Raw genomic sequence first — 19,034 nt, forward strand, 5'->3', positions numbered from 1 at the left:
TCCCCGGTGGCGCAGCGGTGGAGCGCTGGGTTGCGAGGCTGCCCGCGGCCTCTTCGGCACCGGTTCGATCCCCGGCTGCTCCCCGGCCACCGGAGGAGGGTCCCACATGGCGCGCAGACCTCTCCTGCCACCCGCTGCTCCCCTCAGCGGTGTGCTTCGGTCCTTCTGCCTGCTCTGCTCCCTGCTCTGGCTCTGGTGGGTTCTCGCACCCTCCCGCGCTTCTGACTGTACCCAGTGCATGTATAAACAAAACAAACAAACAAACAAACAAATAAATAAATAAAAACATGCCTCTATTTAAAAAAAAAAAACAACCCTCTTCTTCCTTGTAATTGATTATTAGAGATTAAATATCAGATATTAGAATGTGTATTGATAGTGTGAATGCTTCAGAAGAACCTTCTTTACTCCGGAAAATAAATTATATTAAGTTTCTTTGGCTTTGTATAACAAGCAAAAATATTCAGGTCTGAAAAAATCTGGCAGACAGTTTATCTTTCTTTAAGACCGTGAAATGTAAGATTGTGTGAATCTCATTTGTTTGCTAGAAGAAAAAAGTTGTACCTTCAGTGGAGACAGTTCTGGAAGGATGCCAAATTGAGAATAAGAGGGAAATAGAAAACCTTTCTCTCAGAAGGGATTGTGCAAACTTCCTTAGGCCTTGCACCTAAGTATAAAAATTTGGTCCTTTTTCCCTTTCTTACCTGAGTGTCATCTGTCTGAGGGTGTGTGGCTGGAAGATGATAGTTGCAATTCCCTCAGCACCTCACTGTAACAGGGCATGACTGATGCCATCACAGAATTCTGTGAGGCCCTGTCCCAAAGCCAGTCCTTTCTTGGGCTGTTGCCTACAGACATCTCAGTAGTGCTTTTCTATCCATTTTCAGCAGGCGCCAGTGGATTTAGAATTTATGGAACACCTAGAGCATTGAGGCCATTAGACTCCTTTTTAGCCTTGTAGGTAACAGTTAAGAAAAGTAGTGATGCTTTTCCGAACCAGTACTTGTAATTGTACCTGAGAGCCCTGGGTATCAGCACACCCTAATCAGACCACATGTCTCAGATGGATGCTCTTCTGAAAAGTGCCTTGGGATACTTTTAATCACTTGGCAGATATTTCCAACTGTGCCCTAACTTTGCTTAGATGCTTTAGGTAAGGTGACCATATGATTCCCTACAGAGTCACCTTCAGGACTGAGACAGAGGTGGTAATAATACTGAGAGAGTAGTCATTAGCTGAATCTGGCATTCTGGCATCAGAATGAATGATTGTCTAAACTGTAGGGGCTGGAGAAAGGCCATTCCTCTCCTGAGTCACACGGTGGAAATACTGATAGCCCGAGAGAGCTAACACTTACCTGCCAACAGTTCGAGAACATTATAAAAAAGTACTCTTCTAAGTTATCCCGCCTCCCAAATCAGTGTCTCTTTTTCTTTTGCATCATTTCCACACTGGACCTATGCATCTCTCACCTTTAAAAATTCCTCCCCGCAAAATAAACAAACAAATAAATATTCCTCCATTCTCCCCATCTGTTGCTCATTTTTCTTGTCTTCTCATAGCAAAATCCACTTGAAAAAATAATCTATTCCAGGGGTCAGCAAATTTTCTCTGTAATGGGCCAGACAGTAAAGATTATAGTCTTTAAGTGCCATCCTGGTCTTTCTTGCAACTATTCATCCCAGCTATTATATGGTGAAAGTAGCCGTGGACATATACCTTAAAAAATGGGACTGGCAGTATTCCAAGAAAACACTAGTTTCAAAAACTGGTAGTAGATCAGATTTGGCCCATGGCATCATTTGCTGGCTCTTGTTCTGTACTCACTGTCCCCTTTATCACTTTCCCTTCCATTCCCTCCACTCCACTAAAACTGCTTCTGTCAAGGTTGCTGTCAATTTCAGTGGCACTTCTCTATGCTAATCTAACAGAAATTTTCAACAATATAAGACATGGTCACTCTTGTCTACCTTCTTCAAGTACTTTTGTTTGATTTTTGTGACACTGCAGTCCCTAGTTTTCTCATCAGTGGGGATTTTTCTCTTGCATCTTTCCTTCCCTGTTTTCTCCTAGTCTTTTCAACTCCATAGCAGCCCAGGGTTCAGCCCTGGGCTGGGCTCTGCTCTGCTCTTCTAGTCCCCACGCTCTCTCTCCGCCTTCTCCTCCCCCCAGCACCCCCCCTTCCTTTCATTTCCCCTATTCTGTCCTCTCCTCCCCTCTTCCCTCATCTCTCTGCCCCTCCTCTCTCCTCTCCTCTCCTCTGTCCTCCCCTCAGTGACTTCTTCCAGTCCCACAGACTAAATATCGTCTATGAACTTTAGATTTCTAAATTTATTCCATACCACTAACTGTGTTGAAAGATTAATTTTCATAAAGCTTATTGACCAATTAAGTGCTCACTAAGCTCACTAAATATAAATAATTAAAATAAATAACAGAGCATGGGATTTGGGCTCTGAGCCACTCAAACGCTCATATATACACAAATGATTTGTATACACAAATCGCACAGGGCTTTTGTTAAAAGGCTGAGTGTGATACGGGAGTTCTGAGTTGGGACTGCCCTTATGTCCATTGCCACTGATGCAAGGACCACACTACAAGGAACAAAAATGTATTTGTTTGTTTATTGTAGTCCTTATTTATTAGTATCTCTAAAATAAATCTTTTTTCAAAGAGGGAAAAAAAAGATTTCTAAATTTAAATTTCTAACCCTCACCTCTCTTCTGAGCTCCAGACTCCTGTGTCCCACTCGGTATCTCCACTTGACACGAAATGGATTATGCGCCTTTAACATATTAAAATTGGAACTAATTTCCAACCCTACCACCACCTCACACACCTGTCTGAGAACCTATTTCTTCCCCTGTCTTCCTTAGCTTAGTAAATGGAATAATTCACTGCCTTTCAAACCTAAACCTAAGAGTAAGCCTTGATTTTTCCCTCATTATCCACATCCATCCCATCATTGACTCCTGCACATTATCTCTTCATATAAATCCCAAGTCACTTCACTTCCTATCACCCTGGCCACCTCATCTGGACCCTACCTTTGCCACCTACACACACACACACACACTCTCTCTCTCTCTCTCTCTCTCTCTCTCTCTCTCTCTCTCTCTCTCTCTCTCTCTCTGTCCTCACCTGCATCACTGCAGCAGCTAATGTGTCTCTATGTCCTGCTTTCACTCCTGTCTCTCTACATGTTCATCTTGCCATTAGCAGCCAGGGCGGTCTTCTGCACATGTAAACCATCTGCTAGTTCCTAGTTTAAAACCCTTCAGTGGCTTCTCATTGCACTTAGAAAAAAATCCCAGTGCTTTTTACCATGCCTTTGAGGCCCTCCATGCTCTGGCTCCTGCCTGTTTTTCCAAATAATTTCTTAACACTTTCCACTGTAATACAGCCTGCCCTCCACTGCTTTATTTTTTGCTCCACCAAGATGTTTTCCATATCAGAATCTTTTATTTGCTGCTCTTTCTACTTGGAACTTTCTTACTCCAGATCTACAAATCCTGTCTCCCTCTAATTTTGCAAATCCCAGTCCATGTGCTCTTTTTTTTTTTTTTAAGATTTATTTATTTATGCATACAAGAGCTGGGGTACAGGCCAGAGATGCGGGGGGTGAGAGGCTTCACCAGAGACAGAGTGGGGAACAGAACAGGCAGATTGACCAAAGTACACTGCTGAGGGGGGCAACGGGTGAGTCAGGAGAGGTCTGCTGTGCCATGTGGGTATCTTCTGGCCAGCTAGGGATTGAACTCGTACTGCAGAGGCTGCAGATTGCTTCATAGTGTGGTGCTTAACCTCTTACGCCTCCATGGAGGCCCATGTGCTCTTTCTTAGGAGACCAACTGAGACTATCATTTTTCTTATTCTCAACTCTCTACTTAATTCCTTCATCATACCTGTCTCACTCTGAAATTTTCTCAAAAAAAAAATTGAAATTTTCTTCTCTATTTAGTTGTTTTTCCAATAACTTAATGAGGGGGCTTCTGGTTTCCTATGGATCTTTCATTTTCCTAAGTTATCTTGACCTAAAGATATGTGGATGTTGTCTGTGTGCAAATGCCAGGGTTTAATCACTTCCCTGATCACGAAAGAACACTCCATGGAGAAGCACAGCTGGGTGCCCGTTGTCTGAATCTTCTGTATCCAGCTCCTTGGTAACAAGTGGGGTGAAAGACAGCAGAGTTTTGCTGAGACCACTTCACAGAACAGGGGAGAGCCTGTTCTGACTTCAAGTCTATATAGAGAATTTTGAAGGAATTAATATAGCACTCACTAATGTAGTTGGAACTATAATTGCCACAGACGTTCAGGGTAACAGTTCAACTAATGGTAGTTTCAGTCACTGGATATTCAAAGTCTTTGTTGCTGGAAGATGATAAATTATGGTAAAGCGTTGATTTGAAAAACAGCCTTTTATTAAGTACCTACTACTCTAATAGCTGCTTAAAACATTCTGGCCCAAAGAATAAGATATGAAGTTGTGACCTTCAAAAAGCCTTCTCAGACCTTTCTTCTTAATCTTTTTCTTCCTGCAGAACTAGCAAAGAAGCTAGTATATAGTGATGGTCTCTTGGGGTCCCACAACACTCTCTACATATCTTTATTATATCTCAGTGTTCTTATTGTTAACCTGCCTCTTTGCCTAACTAGATTACAAGCTCCTGAGAGCAAGAATTATGTTTAAGATAGTGTTTGTTCATCAAAGTAGACATTAAAATTAGTTCTTGTTCTTGAGGGACACAGCCAAAATAGAAAATGATTTTGCAATCATGAAAGGAAAAAAATGGGATCTGATATTTTAAAACATGTGAAATAATATTAACATACAGTATATTAAAAGACAGGCTTGAAAAGCACCGTTCTTGCCACTTATGGTTAAACATTGCCAAAGGAACAATAGGGAGCTATAAAAATGAAAATTCTGATATCTTTTGGTATCAGAATGTCCCAGATATTTATTTTCATATCCATAATAGGAACATGTTCAGCTTTTACTAATAAGCAATTATGCACATAATTATGGGAAAATAAGGACACATATACAGCCCCAAAGAGTCTTTCTTAAATGGGGAGAGGGGGGCTCTAAGGAGACCTTCTGGTGTGCAAAGAATGCATATATATATAAAAAATATGATTTCCTGCTTTAGCTATAACTTTACAAAATTTGATGGCATAGCAAGTAAATTTTTTTTCTGTCTAATTTTCTAAGTTAATTGACCCTATACCTTTTAGTATGTGAGGATGCAAATTGAATTGTGTGTGGGGGATGGCAAAGGAGAGAGAGAAAGAGAAGGGGGAGGGAGAAAGCTTGAGTGCGATGATTGATTAGTTTTAAAGTTTATTTTTTTTAAATATTTGTTTATTTATTTATACAAGCACTGGGTACAGTCAGAAGCACGGGAGGGTGAGAGAATTCACCAGAGCCAGAGCGGGGAACAGGACAGACCGACGAAACACACTGCTGAGGTGAGCAGCGGGTGCGGCAGGAGAGGTCTGCGCGCCATGTGGGACCCTCGCCTGTGGCCGGGGATCAAACTGGCGCTGCAGAGGCTGTGGGCAGCTTCACAGCCCAGTGCTCAACCACTGAGCCACCAGGGGAGGCCCTAGTTTTAAAGTTTAATAAACATGTATTGAGGGGTTTTCCCTGGTGGCGCAAGGGTTGAAGTGTCAGTACTATCAAGCTATCACCAGCCACTGTAGCATGAGTTTGATCTCCAGCCAGGGAACTGACCCACATGGCACAGCAGACCTCTCCTGTCTCACCCACTGCTCCCCTCAGAAATGTATTTCAGTGGACTCCCCTGTTCTGCTCTCTGGTGAATCCTCTTATCCCCTGCGTCTCTAGCTTACACCCCAGTTCTTGTATGCATAAATAAATAAAATTAATCTTAAAAAAAAAAAAAAAACGGCCTCCCTGGTGGCGCAGGCGGTGAGCGCAGCACTAGAAAGCTGTCCACAGCCTCTGCAGTGCCAGTTCCATCTCCGCCAGCTGTGGAGATGCCCACATGGGGTGGCAGACCTCTCCTGTCTCACCCGCTGCTCCCCTCAGCAGTATATTTCTTCTGTCTGCTTGTTCTGTTTCCTACTCTGTCTCTGGTTGGACATTCTGATACAAAAATCCTCTCACCCTCCTGCACATCTGGCCTGTACCCCACTTCTTGTATAAATAAATAAATCTTATAAAACAAAAACATGTATTGCGCACCTATTATATTCTTCTGGGTGGTGTCCTAGGTGACAGAGTCCCAGTGAATGAGACATGGTTCATGCCCTCTAGGATCTGATAGGACAATCAAAAGATAGACCCACAAAAAAATAATTACAATGTTAAGTATATATAAAGGACCATAGGGATCCATATGGTGAATGAATTGAGTGAAAAATACATCTTTAAAATAAAAATTTACTAGTTTGCTACAACTAGTATTGCTATAACTTTAATGTGGCCATTAAAAAATTGTGCTGTCTAATTTCTTAGGTTAATTAACCTTGTATTATTTTCAGTATGTAAGGATTACAAAACTGAATTACATATGTTGTTGAAAGTCTGGCAGACAAATATGCTGTGTTTAAGGGAAGGAAAGAGCACAAGGGACTATGGTGATGGTGCACAGGTGAACTGATAGTGGGAATTTTACGGTGACTGCACTTGAGAGGAGAAAGCATACATTGTGCAAAAATGAACAATGATGTGTGTATGTATATATATATATATATATTTTTTTTTTTTAATGTGCTGTGTTTATGGGAGAGGGTATTGAAGGGAATCGGAAATCAGAAAGGATGGAGAAGAAAATGGTCCTTGACATGAATAACTGTGAGCCAACCCCAAAATAGTGACAAAAGGGAAAAATAACTGGAACTTACATTAGGGCTAATGTTTCTAATACACACAGATTCCAGAAATGCCTTTAAATACATATTATCAGACTCAACCTTACTCTGAAAAAGAAGATTATGCTGAAAGTACCATTTCCCATCCATCAGATGGGCAAATATCCCAAAGTTTGACAACCCACTTTGTGAGGAGCATATGGAGAATGAGGCTCCCATATACATTGCTGGTTAAATTTTTTAAATGGTTCAGGAAATATGGAGTATATAGAAGAGACTGTCACCACGAGGAAGTAATCTGCCAAATCCAGAGTATAGAACTTACTACAGGACAAAGTCTCATTTTCCAGTGGGTCAGTGACGTGGGAAAAAATTTGGTGGAGTGTGTGAATCTGAGATTTAATGAACTTAAGACACTTAACTGAGATTTTAAAATATAACAACATCAAACACTTTGTAAACCCTGTTTGAGTCCTTATTAAAAGACATATTGTAAAAAGAAATATTTGTGACATTGGGAAATATGAATTGGGTATTAACCCCCATTAAGGAATTTTTAATTTTGTGAGACATGATAATAATGGCATGATGGTTATGTAAAAAAGTGAAAGTTTTATCAGTCAGTGATACATAAGGAATTACTATTTTGTTGTTGTTGTTGATAAACAGGTTTAATGACCATACATTCTTTTCACATGGACGGCTACAGAGACTTTAAACTATAATCCAAGAATTTACAACCATGCAACAGAGATCAGTTAGCCATCTCAAATAAAGTGGCTTCTTACAACTACCCTGTAAACACAGAAGCCCTTCTTTCATCCAGAGTAACTCTTATCTCACATGAGGACTGTTATTGTAGGGGAACCAGAGATCAAGCGTTGTGGCCAAAAGGAAAAACAGCAATTCAGTGGTTAGTTGGTGAAAGCTGGAAGTCGGTTGCCCTTCACTGTGCTGCTTTGCTCTTCTTATTCTTGCTGTTTTTATCCTTCTTTTTCAGACTGTCCATGTTAGTCCTCAGTAGGTTTGAATAAGCCCTCTGAAACTTACTTCTTTGAAGCTCACCACAGTGCTGATCTTTTTCCTATCAATAGCTCTTAATAGACACTTGTCAGAGGGCTCAAACCCCTCCACAGAACTTTTCCTTGGAATAGGCTTAGTTCAACCATCATACTTCTTTAGGGTGATGAAAACACTGCCCAACACCTGGCACTTCTGGAAAAGCCTGGTCAGCTCCAGCAGGAACTGCTCGCTCTCCAGCAGTACCATTCCTGCGCTGTTGGTTCCACTTGGTCAGTGTCAGTGATACATAGGGAATTATTCCTGAAATTAATTGCTTTCTCAGATTTGCTTTAAAATGAAATAGAACTGGCTAAATATCGGTAGTATTGTTGATATTGACTTATATAAAGGATTCCTTTCAACTGTGACCTTTACTTTATAGTAACTTAAAATTCTGTATAATAAAAAAATAAAAACAAAGAAACAACAAACAGACAAAAAGAAATAGCCCTTAGACTAGGTGGGAGAAACTACAAAGATTTGCACCATGACAGTATCCAAGTTGAATAAATTTTACTTTGAAGGTTCACACTTTTGGTTGTAAATGGACATCCAGCCGTTTATTCCTTTTTATCCTATTTATTTGTTTGTTTGTTTGTTTGTTTTAATAGTTTTGTTTTTTATATATTTTTTACATCGTTCTTCATTTTTCTTTAACAATGTAAGCTTTCTCATCTCAGTTATAGTTCCCGTGAAATTCCCACCATAGTTCACATGTGAACCATCACTGCAGTCCCTTGTGCTCTTTCCACTCGTTTTGACCCTACTCCCTTCTCCCCCCTGCAGAATGTCTCTGGATTATAGTTGCTTGTTGATTTTGATTTTCACTTTATTATAATACCTTTTTTTGTCCTGATCCCTTATTTGGATCCTCTACATTCCACCTATAAGTGAAACCATCCAGTATCTGTCTTTTTTCTTTCTGGCTTATTTCATGGTTTGGAAGAATGAAAATGGCCATCCTACCAAGGAGCAATTTACAGATTCAATGTTTATCCTATTTATTTTGGATGGTAAGAAGGAGTTGCTGAGTGAGGTGTCGTTTTCGGCTAAGGGGAGGATTGAAAGGGTCTGCTCAGCATGACCAAATTCCATTCTGTTGCCACTTTTGATTGCTTTCTACTCTTCAGTAAAATTTCCCAAGTTATGAATTTGTGGCTCTGGTAGCTGTTATTCCAGGACCAACTTTCTAATGGTTAAAATACCTGTTTCCAGGTGACAGAAATGACAAGTAAAAAAGCACCCTTACTCACAGACCTTTGTAGATATAAGTGAAGTGATGGATGCTCCAGAGCAAACACACCTGCCACCCCAGAAAGTTGGTGTAAGCAACTTCTTGAATAGCATCCCCTCAGATTTGGCAAAAAAAAAAAAAAAAAGAGGTGGGGGAGCAGAGGCGCTTCTGGACATTCATTTCTGAACCTGTAACATAACCATTCACATCGTCTTAGAGCTCTTATCCCCACATGTGAAACTTTTGTAAGTTCCATAGGTGGACAAAGAGCAAAACAAAGCTGTGTTTGGGATTGAACCACAATGGGGCAAAGGACCCACTGGGGTAGTAAAGGATTCGCTTTATCAGAAGAAGCGGGCAGCCTAGGAAATCTTGGAAGGAAAGGGAGATGCAACTGTTACCTCTAACAAGAAGGAATTTCCTGCAGAGGAAACCAGCTTAAGTTTGCTTTTTGAAGCTATTTTTTTAAGCAAGGAAGAAAATGTTTAGTTTGTAGTCTGGAAGTAGCTTTTCCATTGGGTACAGCTGAGGGTAGAGGTTCAAACAACCAATTCTACCTTTCATCTCAGCCTCGCTCTCCTCTTTCCTCTGTTAGAGTGTCCTTCTCAGGGAGGCTGGCTGTTTCTCTGCAGAGGTAAAGATGGCCTATACAGCTCTGTGGTTATAATTATAAAGGGCTTGTGAGGCCCAGTTAGAACACATCACTCTTAAATCCAAATAAAATAAATAAAGTGCTTTGGATACAATGAAGTGTGGCTTCTTTTGACTGCTGCATCTTTTGTGAGTCCATCTGTTCTACACGTGTGTGGCTTTAATGCCCTCTCAACTCCTGGAATATTGCTTCCTCTGCTCACAGAAGCTACTGTGCTTGTAATACTTTTCATGTGTGGTGTACATCTTTGTGGGCTTCAACTTCAGTGGAAACACTTGCTCACCATTGTTAGCTTTAAGTATCCCTTTCTAACTTCATTTCATTGGTTTCCAAATGGAATACTATAGATATCTGGAAGGTTCACCACAGTTCTGGAGTCTCCATGCACAGTTGTTTATTTGAAGACATAACCTTCTGCAGTTTCCAAAATTCAGAGCTTCCTCTACCCCCAACTTAGCTGCCTCTGTCTCTCTATGAAGGTTACTGCATACATGAGCCCACATGCGCAAACATGCATGTGTCCTGTTTATTTGTTGTGATCAATATGTACAATAATCATGGAGGTAGAGGGAAGTCATTTAGTTTTTAAACTAAAACTTTATGATGCTGATTGGCAAGAATTTTGAGTGTTTGTTGTAACTGGATGCTACACTCTTGTCTTTGGTGCAGTAAATTAACCGTGGAAGTTCACTGAATTGAGAACTTTGTTTTTTCCTGAGGTTGAGCTTGGTTTCAGTATAGAGACTAGTGCTGTCTTACACTGCTTCTTGTTACTAACTTACTTCTCTTATTCTAGGCACTTGAAGAGGCCCAAAAAGCTATTCAACAGCTCTTTGGCAAAATCAAAGATATCAAAGACAAAGCAGAAAAGTCAGAGCAAATGGTGAGTTTAGATTTCTTCCTCACTTTTCTGCACCAGAGGAGGAAGTTAGCTGTCAAGTCATTCTCGTCCATTGTGGCTTTTTCTCCCACTTGCCGCCAACCACAGCACTCACATCTCCAAAGCAAGCCCTTGAGGACATTCCAGATTCATTCAGGAGGAGCTGCTAGACATGCAGTGACTCACCACTCCTGCTGCCCTACATTTGCAGCCCGGTTTTTAAATAGGAAAAGTTTCCTTTTCCTACCCCCAAAATAGTTTCCTACTCATTTTGGATTCCTATATCTCGCATTGTTTATATCACGTATTTCTCAAGTAAGAGGTATATGATATGTAACTTGGTATCACATGGAAACTGGTACTGGGTATCTGGGAGGTGAAATATATCCTGTTGTGATACATACTTATGCTTTTGATTTAAGCTCTCCCTCTACAAATTTGCATTCTTGGGTGATATACTCAGAAGGCCCCTCTGCTGACTGAGAATCCAGTCTCACCCATTTCTACTCCATGGGAGGTGTTGTGAAATGCTAGCTCCTGGGCTCAGATTCTGTCTACATAATGTAATGTCTCTGAATTCCAATTTTTTCAACTGTTAAATAAGAACAGCATCTACCTCCAAGGGTTTTTGTAAGAATTCAATGTCTATCAAGCACTGAACATAGTACTAGGCTTATGTTAATTTGCTCAGTAAGTAGAAGTCATTATTAATGTCATTTGTCCCCTGCTTTCCCCACCGCCCACCCCCAAGCTCTTACAGATTTGTCTCCCTACATCTTCTTATAATCCAGAAACAGATCTCCAGAAACAGATCTGAGAGGTTCACGTCTCCATATATCCTTCATTCTCTTCATTGGCTGTTTGGTAAAATAAAGAAGGGGATAGAGTGTGGGGTAGGGGGTCAGCTGAGAGAGACAGGTAGTTTGATTTAGTAGTGAAAAGTATAGCCTCTGGAGTCAGACCACCTAGGTTCAGATCCAGCCCCTCTACTTACTTACTTTGATCAAGTTATTTAACTCTTCTGTACCTGTGTCCTCACTATAAAATGGAGATGATATTTGGGTGCACCATAGAATCGTGGGTATTCAATGAGCTAATGCATGGCACACAGTTAAGCATTAGCAAGTGTCAGCTGTTGTTCTTATAGTAGCTGTTCTTGCTCCTAGTCCCAGGCAGGTGGTGTTAGGGACCTTTAACTACTAAGGGTCAAAAGAGGAGAACTCTTTTGGCAAAGGAAAGAAATTAGTATTTGTGCTTCATCACAGAATTAAATAGCCTTTGAGAGGAGACTGATATCATCAGAGAAGGATTTGGATTTGTGGTTCTATCTCCAAGGGTGCACTGAACTCCGCACCATCCATGGGCCATTGAAGCACAATTACCAGGTGACACAATCAGATGTGACCTTTGCTAGAGTTTTTTGTCCTCAGAGTTCTTACTCATGGATACCCTGATGACTCCAGTCTCCTTTCTGGTCTACACTCCCTCTTCTAGACTGAGTGTGGCAGGGGAGGGGCATGCGATAACAGTTTGAGTAGGCTGCTTCTATAGCTATTAGATGTTTTCTTTTAAAAAAGTTTGCTTTCCTGGACCGTGCTTTACTAAAGGGAAGGAGAAGCACGACTGAAGAGAGAACTGATATTTATTGAGCTCTTTCAATGTGCCAAACACTGCCAGTCCCTTTCTGCAGGTGATCTTAGCCCTCACAACAATGTGATGGATTAGGTTTTGTTACCATGATAATTTGTATGACTCCCCGTTTGGTAGATGAGGAAGCTTAGACTCAGTGAGGCTAAGCATCTTGGTCTAGGAGATAGAGCCGGTAAGAAGAACATCTGGGGGCCTCCCCGGTGGCGCAGCGGTTGAGCATTGGGTTGCGAAGCTGCCCGCGGCCTCTGCCGCGCCGGTTCGATCCCTGGCTGCTCCCCGGCCACCAGAGGAGGGTCCCACATGGCGCGCAGACCTCTCCTGCCGCCCGCTGCTCCCCTCAGCAGTGTACTTCGGTCCTTCTGCCTGCTCTGCTCCCTGCTCTGGCTCTGGTGAATTCTCTCACCCTCCCGCGCTTCTGACTGTACCCAGTGCATGTATAAACAAAAACAAACAAACAAATAAATAAATAAATAACATGCCTCTATTAAAAAAAAAAAAAAAGAAGAAGAACATCTGGGATCCAACTCTAGGGCTGTCTGACTCCAAAACCTGCTACATCATTATCAAGTTCTGCCCTTTTTGTGGCTACCTGTGGGTAACAGTTAAGGTAGAGTAACTACTGGTGATCTGTGTGCAGATTGGTCTCCTGTGAGTTTGACATGAGTGCCCATGCATGAGCTGCTATTAAAGGTGTTGTTTAGGGAATATCAAGTGATTTGGTTTGTCTAGAGAAGCACAGGATATATGTAGGGGAGAGATGGGAGATGCCAGGATGAAGAGACCCGTCAGTTCCAGTGCAGAGCAGTGAGACAGATTCTTAAGATGAGGCAGAGGAAAAATACTCAGGATTTTGTGACTGATTCATGATGCAGGACTGAGAAGAGTCATAGATGACATAGTAGTTAAAGAACCCTGATGTTTAACACTGGAGCTAAGGAGCCCAGGTAAAGTCTCCTTAGGGATTTTTTTTGTAGGAAAGAGGATGATTTCAGTGTTGGAAATGGGTGATCAGATTATGAATATCTATAAACTGTATCTGGTTTATTATGCCATTCTTGATCTTTTTACCCAAACTCAGTGGTTCAGGAAAGAGGTCACAGTTCTTAACCTTCCTTCCTCCACCTCCCCACCCCCTATAGAAAGAGTATTTTGATGGCCTTCCTCCTTTTTCTCCTGTGGTTTTTCAATATTTAGGTGAAAGAAATCACCCGTGACATTAAGCAGTTAGATCACGCCAAACGCCACCTGACTACCTCCATCACAACACTGAACCACCTGCACATGCTGGCAGGCGGGGTCGACTCCCTTGAGTGAGTAGTGTCAACTTTCTTTCTTGGGTCCACAGGAAATGAATATGTTACATATAGAAAGTGGCATCATAGGTTTATTTATTTCTCAGCCAGGAAAGTCTCACTATCCTGCTCCGCTTTCTGCAAATCAGTCTCAGATGTTCAATCACAATTTTTTGTTCTGTGCCCTTTCATGTTCAAAACTTAACAGACCTGCAACTTTTAAGGGAGGTGCAAGTAGAGAATGACTTCAAGAATATGAATTGTTTCCATGTGGTAGATCTCTACCATTAAGGCTGACAGGGTATTCAAGTTGTTAATTGCTCCCTGCAGCACTCCCCGGGTAAGTTTTGTGCTGTGTCAGGCTGAGCTGTCCTGTCACTGGATATCCCAAATGGAAACAGATCTTTATTATTCAGCGCCCCCCCCTTTTTTTTTCCAGCTTTCAGGAAGATAGGAGCTTCCTGTTGGTTGATAGAGGAGCCACAGGGAATGATACATGAGAATACTGGAAATAGCATTAAAAGAAAGAGCTAGATATTTACCACAAAGAAGCAATCCAAAGAAGCAAATCCACAGGCAAGATTGTGACTTTCTGGTTCACTGCTGTGGTCTCTCTGAGCCTGAGAATTCCCTCTACACCAACCTCAGTGTGATCTTATGTGTGGACAGAGAAAATACTACATTTAAATATAGTATCCAAAGACAGGGTAGAGGCTGGAGTTCAGACTTACTGATTTCTCCCAGGCTTTGCATGAATTTCAGCAAATCCTGGTTTATTCTCCTGTGAGTAGTGACCAGAGGGAAGCCAGAAGAGCAGTTTCCTTGTCCTCCCCCGTTGGCTTCCACCAGACCAGGCAGAGGTAGAACAAAACCTCGTGACTAAACTCACTCCTGTCTTTTTAAATGCTTCTTATGGGAAGTCATAAAATTACAAATTTAATTTAGAAGTTCAACCCTAATGAAAAATTTAGATTTAATAATTTGTCCTTCATTGTTGTAACTGTTGATTTTATCAGCATCCTTTTATCTATATTTCATTAACCTTAGCAGTGGGGAAAATAGATGTCTCTGACATGGAGTTACTTAACACCTGCAAATTTAACATGTAAATGTATATAAATACCCCCATTTCATCTTGGGAAGATGTGTTTACTTTGCTCATGTACTGTAATCCTCAGATAGTAAGATCCCTACCCCTGTTCTCTGTCAAAAACCTTTCAATCCCCTAATACCCAACCCAGATCCCAAATACATAAAATCTTCCCAGATTCTCCCCTCCACTTCCCCTCCCTCCCACCCTGTGAATCCATCACTCTCACATTCTTATGAGAAAAGCACATAACCTATACTTCCGTTTCGGACTCAGTTCACTTTACCTGGTATCTGTTAAACATGCACTTGACTCTCTCCTTTTCTTAAATGATGTCACCTTGAAGATTTAGACCAGACCTTGTTGTTGTTGTTGTTGTTGTTTTTTGCCCCACCCATTGTCATGCTCAGTAAATGCTTATTAAATTGAATTAAGGTCTGTTTCAGAGCTCAAAGTGATTGTACCTTGTGTCCTTAGTGTTTCTCTAGTGTTCTCAGCTTCTTTTTTCTTTCAGAGCCATGACCAGGAGAAGACAGTATGGTGAAGTTGCTAACCTTCTTCAGGGTGTAATGAATGTTCTGGAGCACTTCCACAAATATATGGGAATTCCACAGATCCGACAGCTTTCAGAAAGGTAAGATGTCATTGAAGAAAATGAACTTCCATTTTAAGAAAAGATAGTGCTAGGAAGTATTTAAGCACTGAGTTTTGTAGTTCCTTACGTTCATTATATTTTAAGAAGGAACTTTTGATATCATCTGATCTAACTATGATGCAGATATCCCAGCTGAGTCCCTTTACCAACTTCTTACCATGTCTTCCAAAGTTACTGTGTTGTTGTTGTTTTTTTTAAAGTTTATACCTTTGTTTTGTATTATCTTTTTATTAAGGTAACACTGGTTTTCAACTCTGAGTATGATTCAGAGGTATAGGTTCATACCCTTCCAGATGTTTGTTACCACACCACTCACTTTTGGTTTTGAGATCTTGTTTTTTTTTCAGAAATGTTCATTCATGGCCAGTGAGATGAGAAGTAGAAGAGATGGGATAAGCTCTTCTGAAGTGAAGTAGGGCTTGAGCTGGAGGGGTGGCTGGATTGACATGCCGGTGGCATATCAGTGAAGGCTTCCTACTCTGCCTGGATGTTGTCAGCCCTCTGGTCACTGGTGGGATTTATCAGATCCACACATACTCCTGATCTGAGCGTTCACAGCAGAAATGCAGACATGCACACTAGCTTCATTTACCTGTAGGAAGGAGTCCAATATATCCCACTGGCAGTTGCCTCAGGGTTCCTGGCATTTGCTACTCTCATGACTTTCATTTTTGAGAAGCAGTTTTAGACAGTGATCTCCTTCTTCAATTCTGTCCTACCAGGGAGTCTTCGGAGTTTCTGGTCTACCAGTTCTTTTCTTGCTGGGTTTTGGAATTTTATTAAAATCTTTTCCTTTTTAAGGATCTGTAACAGGAAGTAGAAGTTACAACATGTGCTCCATGTGCCATCTTATAGTGGAAATGCCAAAGAACTAATAAAGAATGTTGGAACAGCTTGGCAGTATGCTAGGGAAATCACCACCCTTTCCCTCATCCTTCCTAACCCCTTAGCACTTAGAGCTGGCTAATCGCCATATCATACTGGGGATGTGAAACAGCCAAGAGTGCAGACACACAGGGTTTTATGAACTGCTAGAAAGAAGGAAGCCTGGACGGAGAAGGCAAACTTGCTCACAATGGATGGGGAAGGAGAGGGAGGCACTGTCACCTCCCTCTATCCTCATGATAATCCAGACTTGATCTCTTCTTCCCATTCACTTATTTTTTCTTCATTAATCTAATAGATATTTACTTCATACCTACTGTATCATAGGCTATATACTAAAGCACAAAGATAAGAAAGAACATATTCTCTGTACTCAAGGAGTTTCTCATTTTTGCGTGGAGAAGAGAGATACTTAATAGAAATGATCAATATAGCTCAGGTAGCAAAACTGCACTATACAGGATCTCAGAAGAGGAATTGATAGCCTCTACCTTTAGGGAGGAGTCATAAAAAAATTCAATTTTAGTCTGATCCTAAAGCAATAGGTATTTATCTTATCACTAATATGAGAAGAGTGGGGTCAGGAGGATGGAAATAGAAGAGAAAGAACACTCATGTATGGTGCTTTGGGAAAAGATGAAGATTAAAAGACTGCATAGGTAGGTAGGGTCAGATTTTATATGCCTTGTTAAAGAATTTATTCTTTGTTTTATGAACAATTAAAGATTTTTAGCAGGGAGGGCCTCCCTGGTGGCGCAAGGGGTTAAGCACCACACTATGAAACAATCCACAGCCTCTGCAGCAGGAGTTCGATCCCCCGGCCGGCCAGGGAGAAACCCCACTCTGTCTCTGGTGAATCTTCTCACCCCCACATCTCTGGCCTGTACTCCAGCTCTTGTATGCATAAATAAATAAATCTTTTTTTTAAAAAAAGATTTTAAGCAGGGAGAGGCTTGATCTCACTTGATCTCACAAAACTGGAGATTAAGACTATGTTCCAAACTATGAAAAGATAAAGACCTTACTGAGATAGTGATTAAGAGGTCAGGAGAATGTGTTGAGGAGTTCGTTATTACCTGCTGGTTGTGTGGGTGGGATTGCTGATGGCAGGATCGTGGCAAAAGTGAATTTTATTCATTAAAAAGTAATGTAGAGACAAAGAAGAAAATGTACTTTAGGACTCTTGACTTTTTTTTTTAAAGACTTTTATTTATACAAAAGCTGGGGCACAGGCCAGAGACACGGGGGTGGGGGGGTGAGAGGTTCCACCAGAGACAGAATGGGGAACAGAACAGGCAGACTGACTGAAATACACTCCGGGAGTGTTATTACAATAGTGATCACAAAATTCCTTTAAATTTATAAAACTATCTCTTTAAAAAAATGTCAAAAGGGGGGGCCTCCCTGGTAGCACAAGGGGTTAAGCACCACACTATGAAGCTGTCTGCAGCTTCTGCAGTCTGAGTTCAATCCCCGGCCAGCCAGAGAGCAACCCACATGGTGAAGCAGACCTTTCCTGACTCGCCTGCTGCTCCCTTCAGCAGTGTATTTCAGTCAGTCTGCCTGTTCTGTTCCCCATTCTGTCTCTGGTGGATCCTCTTACCCCCTACCCCCATGTCTCTGGCCTGGACCCCAGCTTTTGTATAAATACAAACTGGTCCAATCACTATGGAAAGCTGTGTGGAGATTCCTCAACCTACTAAAGATAGAACTTCCATATGATTCAGCAATTCCACTCCTAGATATTTACCCAAAGGACACAGAAACATTAATTCCAAAGGGCACCTGCACCCCTGTGTTTATAACAGCACTATTTACAATAGCTAAGCTTTGGAAACAACCCAAATGCCCCAAAACAGATGACTGGATCAAGAATATGTGGTGCATACACACAATGGAATATTGCTCAGCAATCAAAAAAGATAAACTCATGCAATTTGCAGCAACACAGATGGAGCTGGAAGGGATCATGGTCAGCAAAATAAGCCTGAAAGAAAAAGAAAAATACTGGATGATCTCACTCATAGCAGGAATCTAGAATACCTAAATAAGGGACTAGGAAAAAGAATAACTATAAGAAAGAAAAAATCAAAATCAACAAACAACTATAAACCAGAGACAAACTATGGGGGGGGCGGCGGGGAGGAGGGATTGGGGCTAGAATAAGGGAGGTGCAATTGTATTGTATGGGGAATATAAAAATAAAATAAATAAAATTAAAAAATAAATAAAAAATAAAAAGTACAACAACAACAATGAAAAAAAAGAGAGAGAGAAAAATCTAGGTCTCCCTGGTGGTGCAAGGGATTAAGACGCAACCCATGAAGCTGACTGTCGTCGCTGCAGCAGGAGTTCAGTCCGTGGGCAGGGAGGTGACCCACTGCTCCTGGGCAGGGAGCAGACCTCTCCTGACTCGCCTACTGCTCCCCTCAGCAGTGTATTTCAGTCAGTCTGCCTGTTCCCCACTCTGTCTCTGGTGAATCTTCTCAAACCCCCCCCCCCCACACACTCACACCCCTCTGGCCTGTACCTCAGTTCTTGTATGCATAAATAAATAAATCTTTAAATAAAAAAATGAAAAATCTAACATTCTGTCAATATATTTCAGTGCTCCAAGCATTCATTCCCATGTAAGTTTGCTGTGACTATAGGAAGATTTACTTTTCTCTTAATTCATTTCATAACTTGTATTTAGAAATTTTTTTGCCAGATAATAAAGAATATGTGCTATTAAGTAACACTAAAAACACAAGAGAACAAACCTTCTTGCTTTCAGTGCTTGACTAC

The 19,034-nt window shown here is 41.3% G+C and overlaps 1 protein-coding gene and 1 pseudogene across 3 annotated transcripts in view; one reads left to right on the forward strand and one right to left on the reverse strand.

Annotated features, from left to right (window-relative positions):
• VPS53 (VPS53 subunit of GARP complex) overlaps positions 1-19,034 on the forward strand; it is a gene marked incomplete at both ends in the record, with an annotated part of 136,436 nt that overhangs the window by 34,545 nt on the left and 82,857 nt on the right. The window contains 3 exons of one of the 2 annotated variants that reach the window (XM_084237193.1): positions 10,592-10,678; positions 13,520-13,635; positions 15,222-15,341. In XM_084237193.1, coding sequence (XP_084093319.1) covers positions 10,592-10,678; positions 13,520-13,635; positions 15,222-15,341 — 323 coding nt within the window. The remainder of the gene's footprint in view (positions 1-10,591; positions 10,679-13,519; positions 13,636-15,221; positions 15,342-19,034) is intronic. The other variant, XM_084237194.1, reaches the window with a different exon arrangement.
• LOC311173415 (signal recognition particle 14 kDa protein-like) lies at positions 7,794-8,116 on the reverse strand (annotated as a pseudogene). The gene has a single exon. The product of its transcript is annotated as a signal recognition particle 14 kDa protein-like (transcript).

The sequence above is a fragment of the Talpa europaea genome (assembly GCF_964194135.1).
Source record: "Talpa europaea genome assembly, chromosome: 7".
Taxonomy (NCBI): Eukaryota; Metazoa; Chordata; class Mammalia; order Eulipotyphla; family Talpidae; genus Talpa; species Talpa europaea.